Source organism: Falco biarmicus, chromosome 5, assembly GCF_023638135.1.
Source record: "Falco biarmicus isolate bFalBia1 chromosome 5, bFalBia1.pri, whole genome shotgun sequence".
Lineage (NCBI taxonomy): Eukaryota > Metazoa > Chordata > Aves > Falconiformes > Falconidae > Falco > Falco biarmicus.
Window position 1 is genome coordinate 20,532,213 of NC_079292.1, and position 12,750 is coordinate 20,544,962.

The 12,750-nt window shown below is 49.2% G+C and overlaps 1 protein-coding gene across 11 annotated transcripts in view; it reads left to right on the forward strand.

Moving 5' to 3' along the window:
* SHANK3 (SH3 and multiple ankyrin repeat domains 3) overlaps window positions 1-12,750 on the forward strand; it is a 375,700-nt gene that overhangs the window by 276,172 nt on the left and 86,778 nt on the right. For all 11 annotated transcript variants that reach the window (XR_008821984.1, XM_056339563.1, XM_056339567.1 and 8 more), the window contains one exon: window positions 8,111-8,193. Coding sequence is in view for 10 of the 11 variants with exons in the window: in XM_056339563.1 (XP_056195538.1) it covers window positions 8,111-8,193 (83 nt within the window). In the remaining variant the exon portion in view is untranslated. The remainder of the gene's footprint in view (window positions 1-8,110; window positions 8,194-12,750) is intronic.

Below are 12,750 nucleotides of genomic sequence, written 5' to 3' on the forward strand. Positions count from 1 at the left end.
GTCTAGGACTCGTTTTTATTATTTATAGAAATATGCATTGTTCTTTCCTGAATGCGTATCAGGCAAGAGGCAGATATAACGTTCTTTAATCTCCTTTCATTCAAGCAAAGGGAGATTTTAAGTGTCATCTGTCCCTTCCCAGTACTTGTGACAGCTGAAGGCAGCGGTGGGGCTGAGTCCTGTACAATCCCTCTGTTTGTGACCATTTTCCCCTTTAAATATAAGCAGTATGGATTTCAAGCGCTAGTGATACATGCTAAGATTTGAGATGCTGTTGCGTGTTACCTTATCTGTCTCTATGTGCATCTGCGCAGCCAAATGGTTCCGACGTCAGCTTTGAACAATGCTGTTTCTGGGGAGCAGAATTCCCACAGGTGACACTGGTAATTTGGCAGCGCTAAGTGTGGATCAGAGGCTGCCTTTGCCTCTGTTTTTTAGTAGACACCATTTTGCACCGTTTGCTGAAGAAGTGGTGATGGGAGGAGGCTGTGAACGATGGACCTAAAAACTCCTCTCCCTGCAGACTGAGACCACGTTTGCTCATCTGTGGTCTATTGTCACTGCTGGCGTCAGGTTTAGCCTGGCTGATGGAGAGCGTGTCCAGGGAGAAGGAGCTGGGCAGCATCCCCCATTCAGCTGCAATGCCTCTTCTGGCAGGTGAGGATAAAACTCCAGGACAACTGGCTTCCTTCTGCCAGTATTAATATAAGCCCGATTATTCCAGGGGCTTATCTTTTGTGCACCTCCATGATGGCATCTTTCCTTGACTTGACTGCTTTTTGGCATTCACAGCAAGGTCTTAACAGTTTTCTCAGTATCACTGCTAGTTTGGAGTCCAGGCAAAACATGTTTTGGACTTTCTCAGACTTTTTGTTCCCTTAATGAGCTGTCTCACCTTAATGTTTTGGGTGATGCCCTAGAAGCTTGGTGTGTTTAAATGAAATGACTCCAGTACTGAAAATTTTCTGGGAAAATTGCCCACGTTTGAATGGGGAAGATGCTGCTTCTCAGTGCCTTTCACTAATGGTCTTCCTCAATTTCTGCAATAGCTGATCTTCAGAATTCCTCTGGTACTCACAGCACACATTTCGCCTGGGACTGAGCAGCACTGGCTTTGGGGTTTTAGCTGAAGTCCAAAATGCATTTGACCAGTGCTGGAAGGAATGTGATCTCAAACAACACAAGCCTAGGGGCTTGCTGCGATTTCAAACTGTATGTGTGACTGGAAGATGGTTTCTTCTGGAGTTAGAGTTACTTTTCATCTGTCACTTTGCTCCTGACGTAGTTCATAATCAGTGCCTTGATGAGCTGCCTCCTGACTGAATTAAACAGAAGATCATACTGATGGTAATCAGTGCTTCAGGACCAGTTAGGAGCATAAATAGGCTCCTTTCTAGCCCACTCTCTGTTGTCTGCTGCCCTTTGTTACAGAGGCACTACTGTTGCCTGCATTCCCAAAGGTTTCCTCATCTACAGTGGAGATGTAAGTAGTTTATTTTTCCATTCAGGGTAGGGCTTTTCACAGCTTCACTTCTGATGTTGTTGCTGAGGTCCCCTGGCTGCCAGTCTCTGGGCTGGGAGCTGATACCAGAGTAAGACACCCCAGACCTGCTCCTTTCCTCTTCTCCAGGCTGCAGCTATCAGTAAATGTTTGGGATCAGACACTTGATCTTGGAATGCTGTGGTCATTCTTCTCTCTTATTCAGATAGAGCCAAGAAATACAGCTGTCTTACACTTTGGCTGGCATCTGCACCATGGAAGAGCAGGACTGTGTGACGGCAGCCCTTGCAGAGCGCTCAGATCTTGGTAGGTCTCTCCAGGCTCCATTGCAGCGAGGGACGCTGTGCTCGGCAAGCCGGTCAATAGTGATGTGCCTGGCTGATCCCAGACCTCCAGGACGTGCCTGTTCCCTGGTGTTTCTGCTAGAAGCTTAACTGTTTGGTGTATAAATCCAAGGTTGAGCCGTGCTCTCTCTCCCTAAAGCTTCATCTGCTCTGTGAAGTGGGACAGGGGTAGGAAGGAGACCTGGGTACCATCGTGTCATCATCCGTGCTGTTTCATTGCTAGCTTACTCCATGAGATAAATTTGATCTGGGCCAGCTTGCGCTGTCCTGGACAAGCCCAGCTGTAGTGCAAGGCCAGAGGCAGTTTCTGCAATGGAGTTTGGAAAGGGCTACCCTGTGTTATGGCTCTGATTTTTGGGGGGAGAAAAGAAAGTTTGCTCAAAGGCTCAGGCTGTACTGCATGCTCTTGGGGCCAGAGCATGTCTGTGCCCCACTTTCTATAAATTCTTCTTCTGTTGTTGGAGATGTTTTGTGCATGAGGTAGCTGAGCAGAACCAAACTCCTCGCACTGCCTGGCTGTGGGTGTGGGTGTGGGGCAGTCTGGGGGTGAGGTTTCTACTGGGAGAGACCTGACATGGTCCATCCCTCCACCAACATCAGCATCAGCTGAACTTCAGTTTTTCTTGAGGGACATTTATCTAAAAGTTCCCAGTGAGTGGCCTTCTATCACGACCTCATTCCTGTGCTTCAGCAATATTACTACTGAGCAGCTGTGTGACACCTTTTAAGCATTTTCTTACGGGAATAATCAAGCCAATCAATCAAGCCAGGTTTTTACTTTCCTGCTGGGCCTTATATCTTCCAGGTGTCTTCCTCGGGACTCTCTCCTCTTGACCTACATCATTCTGGAAGCATGGTGCTAAGAGCTGGGCAACTGGAGTGTTACCTAACTTCAGTAATGTGATTCACGTTACTTCATTGTAGGTGTCTACCATGTAGGTGTCTGAGCTCATCGCCCTGGCTCACCCTGGGAGTCAATACAGATGTGCACAGTCAGTGGAGCCAGGGGTGCCATTCATTTGACAAAATGTAGGCGGTCATTTCAGCATGGGATGAATCACAGCTCCATTGACTTCACAGAACAGCTCTCCATTGAGTCTAAAAGGAGCCCAGAGAGACTTGCTCACTGTAGGTGCTTGTTTTATATACACCCACATTTAACTAGATGAGTCCCAAGGCTACTGCAGCATAGGATAGGGCAGAAAGATTATTTCAGGTCTTAGACAGCACTCCTGTTTGTGTACCTCCAGTCAGTCTGTCATCCTTTTTACACAAAAGTGTGACACTGCTGCTGATGCTTGTGGGTCCAGGATGGTATTTGCAGCCTCTCCTGCCAGCTGGCTGCCTGGACAGCCCTTCTTCATCTTCTGTTTTTCTTTTCATAGTTCCTGACTCTAGCACCTTGCACTTTGCCTTTTTCCTCTGGTATTTTTCAGACCATTTCTCCAGTGATAGTACCACGTGAATCCCAGTCTGCTCTTCTAACATGCTGATGCCCTCTCAGATTGGACCTTCTGCAAATTTCAGTTTACTCTCTGTTACATGCTAGTCATCAGTGGAAACAGTGACCTTGTCCCATGACAGATCCCTGTGAAATCCCGCTTGATATGTCCTTCCAGTTCAAGAGTAAAAAATGTGTCAAACAGCTATTTACTCACCTTGAAATTCCCCTCTTGTTTTTTATGACAGTGCCTTGTGAGAGCATTCAAAATGCTTAACTGACATCAAGATACATACTACAGAACTGTCTTTCCCACATTGATGAGACCTATTATGTTCAAACAGAAATTAGGTTCGTTTAGCACAACCAGTTCTTTCAAATCTGTGCCACCTGCTATTTATCACCTTCTCTTCTTCTAGATGTGTTATTAAACTGTTCTGCTGTTTGTTAGAGGATTTTCCTGGGAATTAAAGATGAGTTGCTTCATTTTATACTACTTTGATCTTTCTACTGCCTGTTTTTAAAGATGAGCATCGTCCCTTTTTCAGATCTTCTGGAGTGCCATGCATCCCATGCAAGCTTTCAGAGACAACCCATCATAGATGTCAGATACTTTCCACTGGCTGCACAGGCGCTTTCAGTGAATTTCACCAGAACCAGACAATTGGAATAAACTCTTAATTCTTCTAACTGCTGTGTTTTCACTTTAGGATCAGAGCTTCTCTTTGCTGCTACAGTGTTCCCGGAAGTTACCTGTAGCTGTTTAATACAGCCATAACCGTGCTATTTTTTTAATTGCTCATTTGATAGTTCCATTAGGTTTGACCCTCCAAACAGTCACAAAGTTACTAAAATAATTTGCAGTAGTCAAGCTAAATGTGCATTAACTGTCTTTAATTTGGTTTCAACAAAAGTCAAACCAGCAGAAGGTCTGACAGTCAACCCTGCGGAAACGAGATGGTCTGGTCGAGTTTGTGTCTTCTCTTGGAGCAGCTCTGAAGAGCCATGCTCCAGCGTCTCTGTATCATGACATTATTTCATCTGTTTATTCATTTACCAGTTATATGTAGGGCACAGTAGTCTGGCAAGGAACTTGAGGTGCTCTTTTCCATTGAGTATCATAACTTTATTTAAACACAGATGTCACGAGTATTAAATCACTGTTTTGCTTAGTCCTTCTCTGATTCCTAAAAATACCTCCCTGCTACATCTTATTTTTTGAAAGCTCCTATTTTTATTGAGAAAAAAATTTTAAAGTGAGTAATTCAGGTTATTTTTTCAGTATGACGCTGTCACAGGTCTTTGATTACGCTGCTTCATCTCCTTCCCCAGGTGGGTTTTTATTGCTTTTTCCAGCCCTCAGAGCTCCAGCAATGCTGATCAGTGGCATCTCAGGTGTCTCTCTACTCCCCCACAAATCTAGTTCACATAAATGTATGGACTTTTTGTTTCACTTTTTATATACATCTACCTGTAAAACTAATTAGTGTGGTTATATCAAAATGTGAAGCTGTGCAATGGATTGTGCTGTGGCCAGTTATGAATCTGAGGATTTTTAGGTGTCTGCAGAGCTAGATGGCAATAGGCAAAAGGTGTGCAGGTTCCAGAGGGAGTTAAACTGGTAATGCTCTTGCAAGATCCCTCTTGCGAGTCGTAACTTCATAAATCCCTCTGGACATCACAGAACAAGAAAATGAGCTAAAATGAACATCCAGCGTTTCTAAAAATCCCACAGGTAGCTCTATCTATGTGCTTTTTGGAGCATTCAGGGACAGAAGGTAGTGTGTTGAGGAGTTTGCCTATTGCTTCTGACAAGCTTAGAGTTTTGAAGGAAGGTACTTCTTGCCAGTTTATTTGTAGGAGGAGGAATAATTCAGAGGTGGCAGAAAGAATCAAATATTCTTTCTGCAGAATAACTTGCAGTAAGAGCAGCAACACATCAGACTTACTTAAAGGCTTACATTATTGCAGGAAATCTTGGTAGATGATGGTTGGTGGGGGAGGCTGGGTGAATTTGTACTTACACAGGGTATGAGCAGTTTTGTCAAGAGTTTCTTCAGTTTATCACGTGGATGAAACAACCACAGAGGAATTAGCGATACAGAATTTTCTTTCATCATGGATTCTTCACTTTCTGATTGATAAATCAATTGCAGCAGGACAAATTGGGGACTTGATCCCACCACCAGGTAAAATAGAAATCGTGATTTTGTACATAAAGATTTGTTTGCCTTTCTCTCTCTCTCTCTCCTGCATGTACACATGCACAAACACATTCTTTTAGAGGTGGCAGAAGTTGCTCTTGGTAGGGGGTTAAGATCTGGCACAGTTCATCTACAGGGGATTAACATGTCGTATGGAAAAAAGGAGATATTCCTGTGGATGTGGAATGTCTTAGGTCTAGCTCTCTTCCTAAATGGTAAGTCATAGTTCAAATAGAAGATAAAAGGCTTGTCGCAGAATCACAGAATGGGTTGGGTTGGGAGGGACTGTCAAGGATCATCTAGTCCCACCCCCCCGCCATGGGCAGGGACATCTTTCACTGGACCAGGTTGCTCCAAGGCCCGTCCAGCCTGACCTGGAACACTTCCAGGGATGGGGCACCCATAGCTACTTTGATTGAGGAGTCATGGTTTGAGGTTATCTGGCTCTTGTCACATGGACAAGAGGATTATGTTACCGTGATGACCTCTTCTGGGCATGGTAGTTATGAATCTGTCTCCAGTAGGATGCTTTACACTTGGAAGAGAGAATTTTGTTGTAGAAGGGAGAGTTTTACGCATATTGAGGAACATATGCATAACCAGCTCTGCTTTTGAAAGTCAGGCAATGTGTTGAAAATGTGACATAAAGGGATGACTGTATGACAGCAGCTGCCTCCTTTAAAGCGGTTCACATAGTTTTGTTGAAGTTTATCCATGTTTAGGTACTTTGTTGCATGAAGTCACTGGTTTTGTAGGTACCCTATTTTTTCACAGATAATGCTGAAGCATGTCCAGAATTATAGCGCAAAGTGAAATTATTGGGGAAGTCCAAGGAACTGAGGCTTGTGTGTTGTGTTAGTTTCCATGGACGATGTCTTGTATGTCTTCCAGACTGCCTTGGTACCTGCAGCAGTGTATTGCGTGTATCTGCTTTCGTGATCACCTTCCCTTGGTCTGGAAAACAAAGGAATATTTCTGTCCCTCTCGCTAGAAGCTAGATAATATTGTGGCGTTAACGCCAGAATCGCAGAACTACCCACCCAAAATGGGATTGCGATGCCTGTAAGTGTAGCACTGGCAGATGAGGGGCTACAGGGACAGGGTACAGAGGTGTGTCCTGTTCCGGTGCTTGTCGGTCGCGGTCCACGGCTGCTAGAAAGTAGGCACAGCAGCGAGGGTTGCCAGCCCAGTCCACGCAGCAGCATGGTGAGCCCGTTGCCTTCCATCCAGAAACACCCACTGCCTCCCCAACCCTGCTGTGTTCGTCAGGGTCCCGGGGGGTGACATGGGGTGCCATGGGGTGCAGCCTGAGCCCCGGCAGCCCACCCCTTCCCCGCAGCCAGGGGCAGGAGGCAGCAGGCGCGGTGTGCCGGTGGGGCGTGTGCCTGCCTGCGGCGGCGGTACCGCGCATGTTGGGGCACCTCATACCGCAGTGTGCCAGCCCAGCTGCTCTGTGCCAGCGCCCGTCCGCGGCCGTCTCCTCCCTCCGGCGAGCACGCCTGCCTGCGCGCCCACTGCTCGACCTGCTCCTTGGCAGCGTGTTTCTGTGCAGTGCGGTGCCGCACGAGGCTTTGTCCCCACCGCTGCGCGCTGGGCAGAGCCCATGGCTGGTCGCACACCCCCGGCTCTGGGGGCCAGCCCGCGCCATCGCTCCCTCTCCGCATCTCTCGGGTTTGGCTCGTGTGTAAAGCTCCTTCCCCGCGCTGCCGAGAAGGACCGAGGTCCCTGATTAATTCCACTCTGATGTCAGACATGCGGCTCTGCTGGGAGGGATTTGCAGGGCTGCATTTAAGCTCCAGTTTGCTGAGAGAATCCCTCTCCCATCTCCCCTCCCCGTGCGCCCCCCGCCCCTCCCGGCGCACGTAGAGGTGGTTTGTTGGAAGGGTCGCTGGCGGCCGGGGTCTGCGCAGAGCCGCACATCCATTCCTCTCTCTCCACTGCTGGATTTTCCCCGTTCTTCTCGTCTGGCCACGGCAGAGGGCAGGGAGAGCAGCTTTGTTAAACTAGGACAATGCAATGCATCCCCCCTCTGCTAATGACAGACCGTTACTTAGCAACGCGGGGGGGGATTTTTAAGAGAAGATCAGAGCGCCGGGATGAGGATATAAACTCTGCTGTTCTCCCTCCTGGGGAACTTACCAAAGAGGCACCTCTCCTTTCGTCAAGCATCTAATTTTTTTCATACAAAAGGCAACGGGAAAGTCTGAGAGCGCTGGTTCCCTGATGGATGGATGGCTGCCTCTCCCCGCACCTCCTCTGCTCAGGCGCTCCACTCTTCAGTTATATGCTAAGGGCATCATTTAAAGGGAAGCCCAAAGCGGGATCACTAAGCTCCCTGCATGCGTATGCAGGTGACTGAGAAGGGGACCGGTGGGCAGAAGGGTGATCCAGGCAGCCGGGGCTTTCCTCCACCTACACATTGAGGGAAAGTAGCTTTCATCTTTTTGTTCTGACTTTGGGCAAGGGAGGGAGGGAAGCAGATTGTGCCCAACTCCTTGCTGAGATGAAACGGTCGATGAGAAGAGGTCTCCTTGTCACAGGCACAAAGGCCACCTCCGCCTGGCAGCATGGTGCTGAAATCTAACCCTAGCATCATTCTCTTGTGCTCTTTCCTGCCCAGTGACTACATCATTGAGGAGAAGACGGCCGTGCTGCAGAAGAGGGAGCATGAGGGATTCGGGTTTGTATTGCGAGGGGCCAAAGGTAAGGGCTGCTTCTTTCGCTCGGTGCTGGGGCTGGGAGGGAAAGCTCCTTCTCCTCACTTTGGCTGGTGCTCAGGACCCCCTTTCCCTGGCTGCGCCGAGCAGCCCGCAAGCCCCTGTGCATCGGGGTCTCTTAGGGGACTCTTCTCCCCCTCTGGCAGCTAGGCAGATGCAGTGCAGCTTGTCTCTGGCTACATGCATTGTACAGAAAATGCCATTCATGGCAAATATGCATCTCTCACACTTTCTGGGGTGTTTCTCTGGTACAAATGCCGGTATTCATAGCTTTGCATTTGTAGGAGTTTTCACTTCTGTCTGTTTACTGGGCGTGTAAAGTGCATCTGCTCTGTTTCAGGTGCAGATGTAAGCCCTGTGGGGCAGGGCCTGTGTTCTCCATGGATATTTTTTTTTTTTTTGCAACGCTTGAAGTATTTCACTATACCTTTGCTGTGTAGAGCTGGGGTCCTTCTGGGAGCCCTGGCTGCCTTGGGGTTCAGCCCCGGCATGAGGGCAAACCAGCAGATGTCTGTCCTGCAGCTGCCACCATGCCTTCGACCCTGTGCTGCCAGACAGCCTCTGCTCGTGCCTGGGGCACGTGTCCCCTGCACAGCCCTGGAGCACCTGTGCTCGTGCAGCCGGTACCTCGGACCGGGTTGTTCCTGTGGCTCCTCGTGCCAGAAACTGGTCTTTATGCTGCAAAAAAAAGAGAGTCCCTTAGGGACTGGTTATGAATGTGCTCCCATTCACATAGGAAACAAGCTTCACCCCCTGTGCTCGGGCGGCAGGTCCACCTCCAGCTGGAGAGTCCTCTCTCCAGCACTTCCAGGCTGAAGGCTGGGGAGAGGTGAGAGGATCTCAGAAATGCAGCTGCTGAAAGCAGAGGCACAGCAGTGCATGGTTCCATCCCTTCCTTGCATGTAGGGTGTGAGATGCAAGAGTTAAAGCTTAGAATAGTGGCTGCCAGCTCATTTGGTAGTGCTGCTCCTTTCCTGGACCTCGGCGTGGCTGGAAATCGTTGTGATTTGGGTTTTAATCTTGGATGTGATTTTCTGTGGGGATTCCTGATTTGTCTTTGTTCTGTCCATATTGCGAAAGGGCTCTGTGTGCCAGTGGGTGTGTTTGCGTTCCTGTCGGAATATGGTTGCTGTCTCTTCCTCCCTTCTTTCTCCCCTTCCCTATGTATGTGACATACGTGTCTGTCCATGTGCTGCTCACATCAGTCTGTGTAACATGAAGTGAAACTTCAGGGCTCAAAATGGCATCCATTTTTTTGCCAGATCAGACTTGCAGCTATTGTGTTAGGAAAAATGGGAAAAATTTTGTCCCATTTCCTTTTTTCTTTCTTTTTTCTAGTTTGCCCTCCTAATGTTTGTAGGCTTTGTATTTTCCTTTGTCTGCTAAGGCTGAAAGAGAGGACTTGGAGCAGATGAAACGGTGGGCATGAGGCTGTGTGGGACTTGGGTCTGGCTTACAGATTCACAGCCTGGCGTTGCTGCGGGGGCCACTGAGCAGCCTGTGGCTGCAGAGGGTTGTGGCTTGGGAGCCCTCGCAGGCTAGGCATGGTCTCTCATGCTGCCATCTGGGACAGGGGTGCTGGGGAGTGTGCTGAAGCCCCTTGGGGAGCAGCATCCTCTTTACAGAGAAGTGAATGTGGTGGCTCCGAGTCACCCCCTTTTTTCCCAGCCACTCAGCCTGGTGGTTTCTGCTGCCATGGGGTTTAAGCTGGAAGGAGCGCTGAGACTCTCTCTTGGCCCACCACCACTCACACTTCATTGAGACACTGTGCAAAACACTTCAGGCATCGTTGGGTGAACCGGAGAAGGGGTCTGAAAATGGGAGGGACCAGAACATCGGCAAAGTCCCTGCAGAGGGAGGGAGCTGGTTATTAAGTGAGACTCAGCTGGATGATCCTCAAAGGAAACTGCACTTTGTGCTGCAGAGGATAGTGAAAATCTTGCATGGCTTCTACCGGTCTTGCTGAGGGTTGATTCCTTCCCAAGCCCAAATTTGCCTGGCCACGTTAGCTGTCTCAGCACCTGCATGCCTGGCAGACCATGCTCTCCACCACCCTGGAGAGCCAGTCCTTCCCAGCTTGTCCCATCTCCACCTCCGTCCAGTGCCAGCAGGAGGTGATGTCCCAGTCAAACCAACTGAGCATTTGGACAAAGGATATTTTATCCTGATCTGCACCTTTTGGACACAGGACTTGCCTGCAGCCATTGCCTTAGGCAATCATTTGAAGCAGATGGGAAGCCATGTAGCAGCCCCTTCACTCAGCACCGTGACAGAAAGTGATGAGCAGGTGGATTCACTTCTTCGTTTCGTGGCCCAGAGAGGCCATCCCTACCTTCCACATACACAAACGATAGACCTGTGCTCAAAGTTCTGGAAGGTGATATTTCTTGGCTTGTAATATCCAGAACTCAACCAGTCAGTCTTCTGTGCCTAGACTAGAGCAACCTCCCTTTTCCTGGCTAACCTGACCACAGATCAGGTCTATTTAGTCTATTTAGTAATATGAGTCATTAAATATTCATACATACTTCCCTGGGGCCGTCCGTGTAAACAGTGGTTGTTACCACTCATACAGTGACTGCACCTCACGTGGTCTCAGCAAATCCATGTTGCCAGTACCCTGGGCCGAGGAATATTGTGTCTAGGCCAATTAATGCTCATGGGCATCTGGTTATGGTGGGTTCTGTGAAAGCAGGAGAGGGACAGGCAGTCCCTGACTTGGGAATTTACTCTCTAAGGAAGAAGCAGATAATTTTATGAATAGCAAGGATATTGCAAATAATACAAATCTAGTGTTAAAAAAAAATAGAAAAGGAAATGGCTCCAAGTGTCCTTGCTTCAGGGCATGAGCTTTCCTTTGTCTCCTTAGTCTGAGGAGAAGCCACTAGGTGTGGGGCAGGTGATTCATGAAGTTTCGAAGCTCCCGTGGTGATTGCTTCCCGTGATTTGCATGTCTCCCAAAGCAGCTGATACAGTACACTGCTGGGGAGAAGATGCTGTGCTGATCCATGATCCAGTGTGGGAGTCAGTTTGCTCCTGCTTCTTTCTTAAGCAATATCAACTTTTTATTGCACACACACACACACACACACACACACACACACCAGTTCTCCAGCCAAGCAAGCACTTCACCTCCTTTACCAGGTGCACCTGCCTTGACGCTGAATGCAGATGTGCTTTCCAGGTTTCTGCCCAGCTCGCCACACTTGCTCCATGGAGTGAGTGTCCTTGACACACTACCTGCCCTGGTGCCGTGGGCTCTCCACAGCCCCAGGCCCTGCTGCTCTCCTCTGCCTGCCATGGCCTCTGTGCCCCTCAGTGCCCTTCCTGCGGCTGCTGTCAGTCCCTGCATTTGAGCCAAACTGTCAAGGAGCGCTTGTAAAACCAGCAGGTCACAGCTCGTGACCCAGGTGCCGATCCATGGGACTCGCCAACAGGGAGGGTCGGTCTGTACCCCAGCCCCATCCCATCCAGCTCCGCAGGAGCCATTGCCATCCCCAGCTGCCTGGTTGCTCCAGAGCACTCCCTGGGAGCATCTTGTTACCTTCAGTATCACGGGAAAGCTGGTCACTGTGACCGCACGGCTTCCAGCCCTGCACCTGAAGCCCATGCGGCCATGGCCAGCGCCCATTGCCCACACCTGGCCATGGGCGAGCTCATGCATGGTGTGCTGTGTTCCTCCTCTGGTGCCACACACGAGCTGCTCACCCATGACTCGGTCCTGTGGTTGAGACTGAGTTCTGGCCACACGGGCTTTGGGGCTTTGCAGGGGAAAGCGCAGAGAGCTTGGGGCTCAGGTTAGGGAGAATCTCTGTGTGGATGTCATCTGCTCACTTTACAAACTCCCGCTTGCTTTTTGCCACTTTTTGCAACTTTTCTCTCTACAGGACGGTTGAAGTTTGATGTTCATCATCAGATGTCTGTGTTTGCAACTCTTTGCGTAAATACCAGCCAGAGCGACTGGCATTGCAGATACTGAGACTAATGGCCTTAGGTGAATTCAGTGAACTGGCCACCCAAGCCCAGAATTTGCCTGGGTCTGTAGCAATCAATGGATCATTTTAGAGCATTTTAGTTTTGTTTCCTGTCCATCACTTGGTATGAGGACCTCAGGCTCAGAAGTCTCTGCAAGCTCAGTTTGGGTGCTGTGAAGTGCCTGGTGCTGGGTCTTGTTGGCCAGAGGCAGGGGTCTCTGACAGCCGCAGCTCCTGTCCCACAGGCTGCAGTGAGGGAAGTGCAGTCAAAGGGTGAGGATCTTGCTCTTTGCTCGGGGCAGAGTTGTCCTAAAGCCCTGCAGCAAGTTTTTGTATGCAGTGGTGGTATCATAAAGTTTCTTGGAAATAAGAGCTCACTGATGGTTTTCAGAATGTGGTTCTTGTGCAGAGTGCTGTGACTGCAGGGCTACGAAGATGAGGAGGGGACTGGAGCATCTCCCTTCTGAGGAAAGGCTGAGAGAGCTGGGCATGTTTAGCCTAGAGAAGAGAAGACCAAGAGGGGATCTTATCAGTGTCTACAAACACCTTAAGGACGAGTGCCAAGAGGA